This window comes from Lipophrys pholis (assembly GCF_963383615.2).
Source record: "Lipophrys pholis genome assembly, chromosome: 22".
In the NCBI taxonomy this organism is placed as follows: Eukaryota; Metazoa; Chordata; class Actinopteri; order Blenniiformes; family Blenniidae; genus Lipophrys; species Lipophrys pholis.
Window position 1 is genome coordinate 20126880 of NC_137644.1, and position 12203 is coordinate 20139082.

Genomic DNA, 12203 nt, shown 5'->3' on the forward strand with positions numbered 1-12203 from the left:
AGGGCGCCAACGTGCACATCGTACCCGCTGGCGATGGCTTCCATCCGGCAGTTGTTCCCTAGGACGTCCCCGTCACTCACGTACCCTGCCACCTCCATCTGCTTCCCTCCATCTCCCCTGTCCCCCAGCTCCGCCCCCTTCGCCCCCGCGGCTCGTCTCATCACGGGGGCGCCGTGCACCAACCTGGAGGGGTCTGAGTGGCCGCTGTAGCGGGCCGTGGTGGCGCCGGCGGCCGCAGTGCTCGCTCTGGGCGCGGCGTAGCTGCTGGGCATCGAGGGGGCGTCGCCCGCCTGGAGGCGCGGGGTTTGTGATTGGCCCAGACGCCAGGCCATGGGGGAGGAGCGTGTGGCGAGGGCGGGAAGACTCCGGCCGTTGACCTCTGTGGTGACCGTGGTGTCGAAGGTGGTTTCCAGCGTACTGCGGAGACAGAGGAGGACCGGAGACACGGTGAGAGGCGGGGCATCGCCCACCAAACAAACACCTCTGAAACGCCGCAGTGAAACAACATCAAGCGCATCGCCGTGCAAAGGGCGAATCATTCAGGTGAGATGATCGGTCGTATTTCCAGCAGACAGACGTCTGCAGCACTCTCATCGTGTGTGTGTGTGTGTGTGTGTGTGTGTGTGTGTGTGTGTGTGTGTGTGTGTGTGTGTGTGTGTGTGTGTCCTGTTTCTTCCAGTGTGTTAACTTGAAAGGTTCTCGCCCATGAGGACACACATCAGATCCCCACAATGCACCACTGTGACGTGCAGACACAAATGGAGCGAGGAGGAAAACGGCTGAGGATTCGAGAAGCTTTTGTTTGAATCAGATGAACCAGGAGAGTCAAACATTCTAGTTCAGCCCAACAGGTCAAATCGTGTCACAACAACCTTTAAAGTTAATCTTTAAAGTTCTTATGACTACAGTCTCAACAGAATGCCAATTTGTTTAAACCTTCTGGTGCAAAATGTTCCTAAAACTTCTATAACTGTTGCATTATGGGTATTTTCACAACCCCCCCCCGTAATATGAAACAATAGTTCTCATAGGACCTTTGATAAATAAATAAAAGTGATTTTGATTGATGATAATTTATCTCTACGTAGTAGAAAGACTTCATTATTCATCTGACATCTTTATTAATCACGTCAAGATGTTGTGTCTCATTTTCACTTTGTTCTGTCAATAGTCTACATAACATGTGTATTCTAGTGAATTCTTCTATTGGGAAGAATTCATTTCTCAAACTGGGACGAGTGGAGCCGGTCCAGTACGTCTCTGATGAACCTGAAACATTCATTATGTTCTTGGTTTCTATTTAATCTACATGACAGAATTACTTATCATCGCTCTTCGGTCTGATTTACGACATTAATCTATCTGTGGAGAGAAAGGAGAAGAATGCGAGGCGTCATTTCGTCAAGACAAAAAGATGTGAGCTGGTGGAGGCAGACAAAAGACTTTCCTCCATCTGCAGAGCAGTTTGTCTCCTTCAGTCCTGGACAAAGAGCTGAAAATAAACTGATTTTCAATGGAGTCGCATCATTTATTGCTCAAAAAGGAACTCAGCAGACTGATCGATATATATATATATATATATATATATATATACACACACGCATATATATATATATATACAGTCAGCCCTGCAGCTGGATTCACAGTGTGGATCTTGCCAGCAGCGGAGCCTCACTTGAGCTCTCTGCTGGGAAAAGAAGCGCACTGCATTCACGTTATTAAAGGAAAGTGACTGGATCGTGCAGCAGGACGCGGCTCTCAGGTGTTAATATGCATTACAGGCACACGCAGACAGAATGAGGTCCAATATATAGTGTCATATTGCCGAGACAGACTCAGAAAGGTAAACCAGATTGAGGCTTTTTGTGTGTCTGAAGATGCTTTAATAAACCAGATATCATGTCAACATGACGTGACGTGAATATATGTTGCGGGATATATATCTTTGATACTTGCAGGCACGTTAATCAAATGCATTGATTAATAGGTTCAGATCTGTGCTCAGTTCACTTCATTTCCTCATGATAACGTCTGTTAGGTTTATAGACACCAGGATTATGAAACAACCAGATGAACCAGTTCTGATGATCAGACCCGATACAAACAGGATCAGGACTTTTCAGGCTGACGAGGCCCACATACACATGCACTGACTCAATGAGTGTGTATGTGGTGTTTAGATGTAAAACTATAATGTAAATTTATTCTTTAATCCTTTAAAAATGAGGGAAAAAGCATATATTACTATTATTTATTTAATTCTTATTGTATGTATCTGTATTTTGTATATCTTTTCATATGTATGTTAAGAACAAACAAACAAACAAATAAATAAACGTGATTTCCACTATGGGTTACATATAAATGCAGACACACTGAATGAAAGGATTAACATGCTGATATTGATGCACATAATCGTTCCGTTTCTCTTTTTTTTTTTTAAATGAAAATGTGCAGAACGTAGTGATTTTCAACCGGATTCACCTTCATTCCTGGTTGAGTAAAGTTATAAATAATGTATAATGTTTGTAAGTAAAAAGACTTTGGGGTAAAAGGAGGACGAGGACAGTCGCTGAGTGACGCCTGTTTGATCACGTGTCTCTCGACTCTCGGCCTCCATTAGGTGACAGAAGCAAAGACGTCCTCAGGCAGCGAGGTGAGAGAACAGCCTCGTGTGCGTGTGTGTGTGTGTGTGTGTGTGTGTGTGTGTGTGTGTGTGTGTGTGTGTGTGTGTGTGTGTGTGGTCTTGGTGAGACAGGCCTGAACTCTGCAGCCTCGCTCAGACGCCAACATGAGAAGGGCAGCGATGCCAACACGTCTATCATCGCCTCGGGACGTCGCCCGGCTGACGCTCTCCGAGTTACACTGAGCTCAATTGAAGAGCAACAATTATCCGAGCAGCAATCGCAGCCAAACGTGGAGAATACAGAAAACAATTTGCCTCGGCGTGGAAATCAAATCATTTAAGCGGTGGTACACAATGCAGCTCGCTAAATCAGCTTATCTTTATCTGCAGGCGGCAGAGAGAAAGAGGAGGAAGTCAGATAAACGCCGGTGTGTGTGGGCAGGTGTGTCGAGATAAATACGCGTGGAAAGCAAGAATATGGCTCAGCGAGTACGGCGAAGGAAAAAAGTGCTGAGATATTTTCCTCATCTGACCTGCGAACGCGAAGCGGCTGAATTTAAAATGCGTATGATGCCAGACGCGTGCTCACGTGTTTAAAGTGCGAAGCTCCTCAGAAGGAAAACCACTATTCCCATTAACCACCGGGCTTTTCTATTCATTTCTTTTTTCTTTAACTAATCTGTGCTTCAATACACTACTGGGTATAAAGCACATCCCAAATAGATCCGGATGGAGACGACTTTGCGCTCAGCCAAGAGCTCAGCGGGAGAAGACTCCGTGTTGACAGCAGGGAAGCGCTTATTGCTGAGCAATGCTCCATATAAATACACTGCATCTTCCTCATGCTGCTGCTAATGAGCTGCGAGGTCAACATCTGAGTCCTACGTAGGTTAATCCACGGGAATAAACATGCTTTTCTGTTGCAGCACTTCAAAGACTCCATGCAAATGTCATGTACATTACCAGCCTGATGTTTTTAATGGAAGCACGTCTCAAGTCTCCGTCGTCATAACTTTGGTTCTACTTTCCACAGATTATAAAATATAGTTTGTTGTCTGCTGGTAAAAAGCTTTAATCACTATGAAATTCATAATGCTGTAGTTTCTAACACGACTTTTTGCACACGCTTTAAATCCTGCGGCTTAAACAACGACGCAGCTCATTTATGGCGTCTTCAGACATTTTCCACGGAGTCGCAGAGTTTTCAAAGGTTCCAGCTTGGGAGCCGTTTTCAAAAAGTTTCATTTTTAATTCCATTGAAGGGGGTCAAAGGTCACGCTCAGGGACCCACGGTGACGACCCATCAGGTGTGGGAATTGAACCTACGACCAACCGAACACAGCCGCCCCGAACAGCTAATATGAGTTTTTATTTTACTGCCCAATCTCTTTTAACCTTTAACCCTTCGTGTTGAGTCAAACAGCTGATTGGTGCCTTAGTAAGAGAACACACACACACACACGCACACACACACGCACACACACGCGCACACAGTCAAAGTGCTTCTGGCCGCGGCTCATCATTACTCTGAGCCACGACTCATTTTAGTAGTTTGGGACTTTCCTCTTGCCGTAGGGCAGCAATTGTGGCAAATTGCTTTGGCGCTGAAGCGCCGCCTAAACGTTCCATTACAAGGGGAAGCGTTGCTCGGCGCTCGGCGCTCGCTGCTCGGCGCCCGGCGGTTTGTGCCCGGCGCCCGGCTCTATACAGGCTCTGGAACTGGAGCGACGGCACATCGCCGCCGTTTCAAAGCAATGAATAATTTAGCCTTGTGTTCTTCAAGTGTAAACAGAAAGTAAACAAACGTGACCCGGAGAAGCTATTATGTTCAGAATGTCATGTGGCGGTTTGTGAATTCCCTGTGGAAGGAGGCGGCCGTCCCTCCGCTGCCAAATCAGGACAGAAAAAAAAAAAAAAAGGCTTCATTTCTTCAGCGTTTGTCCTTGAGGAGCGTTTCTTCTTCACATCGTTTCTTTTCCTTTAGTCAATCAATACCATTAGTCACCGTGTGGACAGAGAGAAGGAACAGTGGCGGTAAATTAAAGGTGTTTTTTAGATCAATATAAAATGTGAGCAGCCTGAAAGAAGCAAGGTCAGAGCAGGAAGAGCGTTTCAGGGCCGGGACGCCTTGTCCACTTTGTTCAACATTACGGGACATTCCCGCCTTCCCACTGTGAAATCCTGTGTTTCATATCAGTTAGAATGGAAACCAGAAGGATTTACCGCGATGACGAGTCGCTGCCGATGGAACAATCATGTTCTATGAATATGGGTCAAATTCAATTATTGCAGTTTCATTTGGACGTCAAAACTCGTCTAGAACTCTTAATTCTACAAAGAGTTATCTTACGCTATATGGAAAATCTACTAATATCATATTGATGACGCACATTTCAATACTTTTTTGTACTTTTTAATGTCGAAAAACAATAATTTAATTCTTCAATCAAAAATAACTTCCTTTAATAATTTACTGTGGATTTATGAACTATTTTCTGAATCTGTCTCCATGGAAACGCTGCCAATGGCCACGCCCACCTCAGGCCAATAGTTCTCCTGCACATGCTCAGTAGAACAGCAATGGCGGCCTCCACGGTGTCTGGTCTCATGACAGAAACTATCCACAGCGGTAAGTCGTGGCCTGGCAGGCTGACAACGTCGTAGTCAACGTTTCTGCTGTTTCCATGGAAACAGACATTGTTTTCTTCATGTTTGCAGGATAAACGCATCAATAGAAATATGAACATCCCTGAGAAGTATTTGAATTTGTCTGAATCAGAGTTATGTGGTTTATATAGATTGAGGTTCTTTTGTTTGTTTTGTTTTGTTAAAGCCTCTTTAGCTTGGATATTCCAGGTATTTACATCAGCAATTATAATTCCTCTCAGTTCCACCTTGCAACCAGACATGCTGCGGTTCTATGGTGGACGTGGTGTTTGGATCCTGGGCTTCAGGTGGAAGGAACATGCATGAAGGAGGAATCCCAGAGGAGGAGGTAACGGACGGCGTGATGAATACGAGGGTCGTGTCTGCTGGAGCGTAACGCTGATTAATTACTGATGGAAGCTTGACGGTGTTAACGGCACAGAGGCGAGGAGGCTTTTGTCACAGGCAGAATTAGAATGCACAGTCCGAGTCCGTCCTCACATTCACAACCCCAACACGTCCAAGACGAGCCCACACCCGGCGAGCCCACCCTCACGTCAGGGTTTCAGCTTCCTGTCTCCAGATCTAACAGTGATCGGGGTCCGGCGCTCCGGCGCTCCAGCGCACACGCCCGGGGGTGTTTCGGGGGTCGGTTCACCCGGCGCTCGGAGGCACTGGGGGGACTGCAACTTTCTGAAAATGGCTTCCAAGGTGGAACCTTGGTGGAACGCTCCGACTCCATCTCCATGGAAACGGGGGGAAACGCCACTTTTCAAACGGGGACGAAGACGCCTTTTCCACGTACTTCCTGCCGGCGGCGCATCAGAACGAGCCTCGTGTTCTTTCACCAATCACACGCCTCCAACCCTGCAGCGCCCTCCGGAGTCACTGTGGTGCTGCACGACGGCGATGTATTGATCGCACGCGCCTCAGACTCCTCGGAGTGATAAAGAAGAAGAACACCCACACACACACACACACACACACACACACACACACACAGACTGCCATCTGTCATGGCTGTCAGCAGCCCGGCCACTATCTTCCTCTGCAAATGGGGCAAAACACACAGAATAATAGAGTGAATAGAAGGAGAGAGGAGCAGCGAGCAGCGAGCAGCGAGCAGCGAGCAGCGAGCAGCGAGCAGCCATCGCCCGGCGGTCGGCTTTCTCTCCTCGCCAGTCGTTACCGTCTGTGTATCGCCCGCCGGCTCACAGGGCAGCCCTTCAAGGTGCTGGTTGTCCATCAAACTCCTGAATATCATTACATGTGTGCCAGATGCTGAGGAAGGTGGTGCCTTTAATTAAATCCAGGAAACATGGAGGGGGAAGACGGTATGGTAATACTGGCCATCTCATTAATAGTTGCAGACAAATCTTCCCGTTGGATCAGCGCGGCGAGCGGCACACGGTTTGTCACACATCGCAAAAAAACTCAAAGCTGCCAAGGACAAGGAGTGCAACAAGAAAGCTGTGCTGGAGAAGCAGTGAGATAAGAAATGCAGCAATTCTCTCTACTTCTTGTTTTCAGTTGGAGTATTACCGAGTATTACAGTGGAAAAAAACCCTTGGGAATGTACTACAACAGGGGGTCCGACATAAGGCCGGTGGGCCAAAACCGGCCCACAAAAGGCTCAAATCCGGCCAAACCGCCAAGAAAATTTTCAAAATAAAACAGTTTTTAAAAAAATAATAATAATTTCTTCGGAGTAGTTGACGCAACACAAGAGTGAGATCCGCGCTGAGATATCAGTGATGCTGCTATGAAAGCTTGTTACCTGGTTGCTAACAAACCGGCCTTAAATCCATGTTGTCAAGGTGAGTTAGTAAAAACAGGCACAATGCAACAGATATAGAAGTTTTTTTGAACATTTCACAGTATTTTATACCAGAAGGTTTCATTAGAATTGGATTTATGTTGAGATTGTAGTAATTGTCAGTACTCATTGTTTGGTTTTGTGGAAAATGCAGACGTTTTCATCATGTATAGTCTGCAAAGAAAAACTTTAAAGTGTAAATTTCTAGGTTATCATGGCTCTATTTGATCAGTCCAGCCCAATCAAGAAGAACCTGGGATGTATGTGAGCCCTGAAGTGGTTCGAGCCTCCATCTCTCCCACTGGAGCCATTAGATGGAGCGTGTTCCTTACATGGCAGCCGCATCCATTAGTTTTTGGTTTAAAGGATTTCTCTAATAAAGTAATCAAACATTTCTATGATATTCTATTCTAAAAACAACTATCTGTTAATAAATTAATATTCACTTGAGCATTCAATAAAACCCACATGTGAAGATAAAGAGTGAGAATTTGAATTCTCTGATCTTTAAAGTGGTTAAACTGGTTGTTATCGCTGCTCAGCTTGTTCATAGAAACATAAAGTTTAACAACAAAACGAACAAACAAGGCTGGAGAAAGTTTTTATTCCTCGATTTGTTGTCAAGTGGATAGAAAAAACAGTAACAGTAAAAACTCCAAAATACCAGCAATGATTGAGTTCAGCAGACTGGAGGTATGTTCAGTAATACCTGTAAGTAATGGGATGTACCATCCGGGCGCCTACCTGTGGCTGATCTGCGTCCCCCGCAGACTGGACATGGTTTCTTCCAGGTTCTGCCGCAGGTCAGCGATGTTCTTCACTGTCCTCATACGTCTCGTCTCAGGGTCCTCTCCTGCAGGCACACGATTTATGTGATTTACTGAGATGCACTGGCCTGCACACACACACACATACACATACACACAACATAGGGAATGATGAAGGCGTCTGACACACACTATTTCATCGGGTGTCTGAGCTCGGGAAACAGAACGATGACCGACCACGGTGACAGCTAGCATGGGTGAGCTTTCCCAAAACCCTCACTGACTATTTGGAGTCGTACAATAAATCAGAGTGTCAGGCGGCGCTGCGTGGGATGCTTTGATTCTAAAAAAAAAAGGGTATTAAATTCTCCGCTGATGCTGAAATGTCATGCGGTGACACTACGAGATCTCAGGCCACTGTCAGACCCAGTAAAGAAAACTCTGTCAGCTCTGTGTGTTTTTCTGCTTCTACTTAATAAAACATGCAAAGGGGTTTTAATAACCCTTTCATATGTTTCATGTTCTTCCCAGGAGCCGGTTCATGGTTCTTGTTTCGCCGAGTCATTAGTCCTCTGCTGAAGTACTGCGGCGAATCAGCTCCGGGAGGATCTGCTTGTCAGCTTCCATTAAGCCTCGGCGATAGCGTGTCAGGCTAGCCTGTGTCCGTGGGTGGGACACGCAGAAGTAATAGAGTAATTAACAAGAAGTACGAGACGCAGATACTCTCTACTTCTCAGGTGCTTCCGGAGGAAAACCGCCTTCATGGCAGAGACCAGTGAGCCAGCCTCTGCTGTACAACGCAAGGTCATGATGGGAGGCTGCACTCTGTGGGCTTCTGGAGCTGTTATCAACTTGTGTTTTCAAAAAGTTCCACCTCGGTAGAAACAGACACCCAAAACACAGCGGAAGCTTTCCATAGTGTGAGATCTCACCGAATCCAGAGGATCAGCCTCGTGTCAGAAAAGAAGAATAAATACGAGCAGAAGACTTTTCATGCTGAACTGTGAGGCAGACCTTTATTGTGAAAAAAAAAAAAGAAAAAAAGAAGCAGGAGTGCTGAGCCAGATGACCATAGGTATAAAAGAAAAACATCAAAACAGTGTGTACACGTCATCTGAATAGAAACCGTGTGTGTGTGTGTGTGTGTGTGTGTGTGTGTGTGTGTGTGTGTGTGTGTGTGTGTGTTTGCATCCTGTCTGTTCGCCGCCGCCACGCTGAAAGCAATGATTCGATTCGAACAGACAGCCGCTGTGTTGCCGATTCTGCACGATGACACCCGTCTTCATCGCCGTGTGACAAACACACATTGTTAGAAACACTCCGTTTAACAGGTACAGCCAATTTGTGGAAAATGGCCTCGTTGATGGCGCCACTGGAAATGTTTCAGTCTGGTGTTTTATTATGAAAGGGACTGATTTAAACTCATTCAGACTTTCATCTGCCCGAGCGTCATTCCAGAACTGTGCCTTTGTGAAATGTGATTGTGCTAACTGTCCCCGTGGTTGAAGTTATGTCTCCTGTCTGGAGGAGGTTAAATAATGTGTCATGGAAGCATGCATAACACAAGTGTCCACTAAAATGCTTTAAAACGCCAATGAATAAGCCAAGAAGAGGAAATCTTGCGGTAAGAATAGGATTCATCGGTTTTACGCTGCTACCAATTACAGGATTCAGTAAGGAGCAACGCTGCTCAGCTCACATTGACCAACCTTCATGACTTCCAGGACACTCCACAACACCAGATCTGTCTGCAAGGTTTTTCCCCCTTATTATTCAAAATTAAATCAGGACTTGACCTCAATTATACTACTGTGTGCCGTCTAATGACCCAACAGAGTAAAGAGCGTTGTGGTATAATTGAGGTCGTGGCAGAGCACAGAGACAGCAAGGTCATGTGAGGTCAACGTGGTTTTTAACCCCTGACCCTGCATCTGATGTTGACTCAGTTACGGCTAATTAAGGATCAGTGAAATATCAATACACCATTTTTAACTTAACCTCTCGAAAAAAAATAAAAATGTGCCGAGTTCTCCTCTGATGGAGCCGGTCGCTGCGCCTCGATGTTCCGTATATACGGACACACCGCAGGGTGTTAATACAAGAGTCTATCTCCAGATAATTCTGGTTAAACACGTCGCAAACATCACAGCAACGACCGAAAACACAAGGAGGCTGGTGTCAAATTACAATGAATGATACAGGTGAGCAGGTTGAGCGAGGTAGCTGGCTGATCGCAGGTGGGGGTGTTGGTGAGGCCGAAAGAGCGAAGCTGAGGCCTTGTTTACGCCTCAAGGCTTTTACAAGCTATTAGGGTTATTACTATAAAACTACTGAGTCCCAGCAGGACATGGACCGGGACTCGTGATGACACTCTGGAGGAAAACGTTGTTCACATCTACTGAGCATGTGCAGAAGAACGATCCACTACAGCCAAGGTGACCATCGTTAGAGGTGTTACATAAAAGTCCCATTTCCTCCCGTTTCCATGGAGACGGTCGGAAGCTTTTTCGAAAAGTTGCGTTTTCCCCTGTTTCCATGGAGACAGAGTTGGAGCATTTAGGAAAAGTTGCGATTTCCCTCATTTACGTTTCAAAATGTGCGCGTTCCCTCTGTTTACACAAAGACCGAGTTGGAGCCGTTTAAAAAAGTTTCCAGAGGCTCCAAGCACCAGAAATACAGATTTATTTTACGTGTTGCGTCAGCGTGGCCGGGGCTGCATACGGGAGCGACTCTAGGATAAATCAGGATCTTTTATAAGAAACCTTGACGGTTGATTCCCTGTCAGGTAGCTCCACCTGGAAAGATGGAGTTAAACTCTCCATATAACCTGGTTTTAGCGGGTCTGGCCCCGCAGTCGACGAGGTCAGTAGACGAAACACGACAGAGAAACAGAAGACGACACGTGTGCCCACATGGAGAGACGCTTCCTACCATTCATCAGAGGTCTCCAGCCGGCATGCCACAGGTGGAACAAAGGAATACTGCTGGAGCCTTTCTATACAAGAAAACTAACTGACTCCAAAACACAGTGTTGTGTATTAACCAAATCTCTGGCTGCTGACGTGCAGGTCTCGTTACTGCGTCCCTGTCCAACAACACGTCTTCATTTGGATTGGAGCCGCTGAGCGACTGCTGTCCTGGAGAGCAGAGGACCAGGACAAACGGAGACCTGGAGCTGGCCGGGACACAAACTACCTGCTTGTGTGTGTGTGTGTGTGTGTGTGTGTGTGTGTGTGTGTGTGTGTGTGTGTGTGTGTGTGTGTGTGAAGATTATCACAAACACACACACAGTAAAGAAAATGCGCCACGCTGAGCTAACGGATGATGGTGCTCAGGACTGATGCACACTCACGCCCACTGTAATACTCTAATCACACGCCAGTTCACCCTCTGTCCCCTTCTCTCTCAATAATGCATGTCAGCTGGTACTGATACCCCTCACTGCAGCTGCACTCCACCAGGGCGCCGTCGCTCTCATCCAATTACAATCCCAACAAATGCTCAAACAGAAACTCTTCACCAGCTACGCCCTCATTGCACCACTTTCTTGCACCGGACAGAAATACAGCTCGTCACCGACACGTCTTCCACAGGAACTCGACGTGTCCACGAGCGTCTCCTCGGCTCCTCGCTGGATCGGATTCTCAGCTTGTTAATACACATTAACAACAACTGTTCCCAGAGGCTAAAAGCAAACCGCTGCCCCGGCAGCTGGATGCTTCCCACTTCTGAGAGTCTTAAAACATGTTGATGGCCTAGAATGTGGACAGGAACATGAATAAAGTCACTTTAAAAAGTTGTTGGTATCTTCAATAATTGATGAACAGGTAGCTGATGAGGATGAGAGCGTGACTTTGAACGAGGCAGCGTTTCCACGATATCCACATGCAAAATAAAAATAAAATGCATGTGCACGCCTCTTCCATACGATCCTCCACAAAAAAGACGTGTAGTAATGAGCTATTGATCACACCGGCTGCGTGATTCACCGGCTGTGGGAGAGGCGCGAGCGATAAAAGCTGCTCCACCGGAGGAGGTGTTGATTTTCCATTATCTACATCTCAAGGTATTTCTGTTTAATGCTGCATCATGCCTCAACCTGCTTCAGGAAATCTTCCCAAATACTCCTAAAGCCCCCGGCTGCAGCGCCGAACATCACACTTTGGATCCATACAGTCACAATAACGGGTGAAAAACGGCTCTTCTTATCAACACTCCTCCTCCCTTCACATCCGAGGTTTGTGCAGGAAGGAGAGTTGGAGAATATCCTATCATGTGACATGCCACATCCAATATTCACAAATAGTGAGATCTGTCAAGCTGAGGTGCAGCCTGGTACACAGTTTGA

At 46.4% G+C, this 12203-nt stretch overlaps 1 protein-coding gene across 1 annotated transcript in view; it reads right to left on the minus strand.

The window, feature by feature from the left end:
• nav3 (neuron navigator 3) overlaps positions 1-12203 on the minus strand; it is a 285560-nt gene that overhangs the window by 55349 nt on the left and 218008 nt on the right. The window contains exons 11-12 of the mRNA XM_080492455.1: positions 7833-7941; positions 25-417 (exon numbers count right to left, since the gene is read on the minus strand). Coding sequence (XP_080348581.1) covers positions 25-417; positions 7833-7941 — 502 coding nt within the window. The remainder of the gene's footprint in view (positions 1-24; positions 418-7832; positions 7942-12203) is intronic.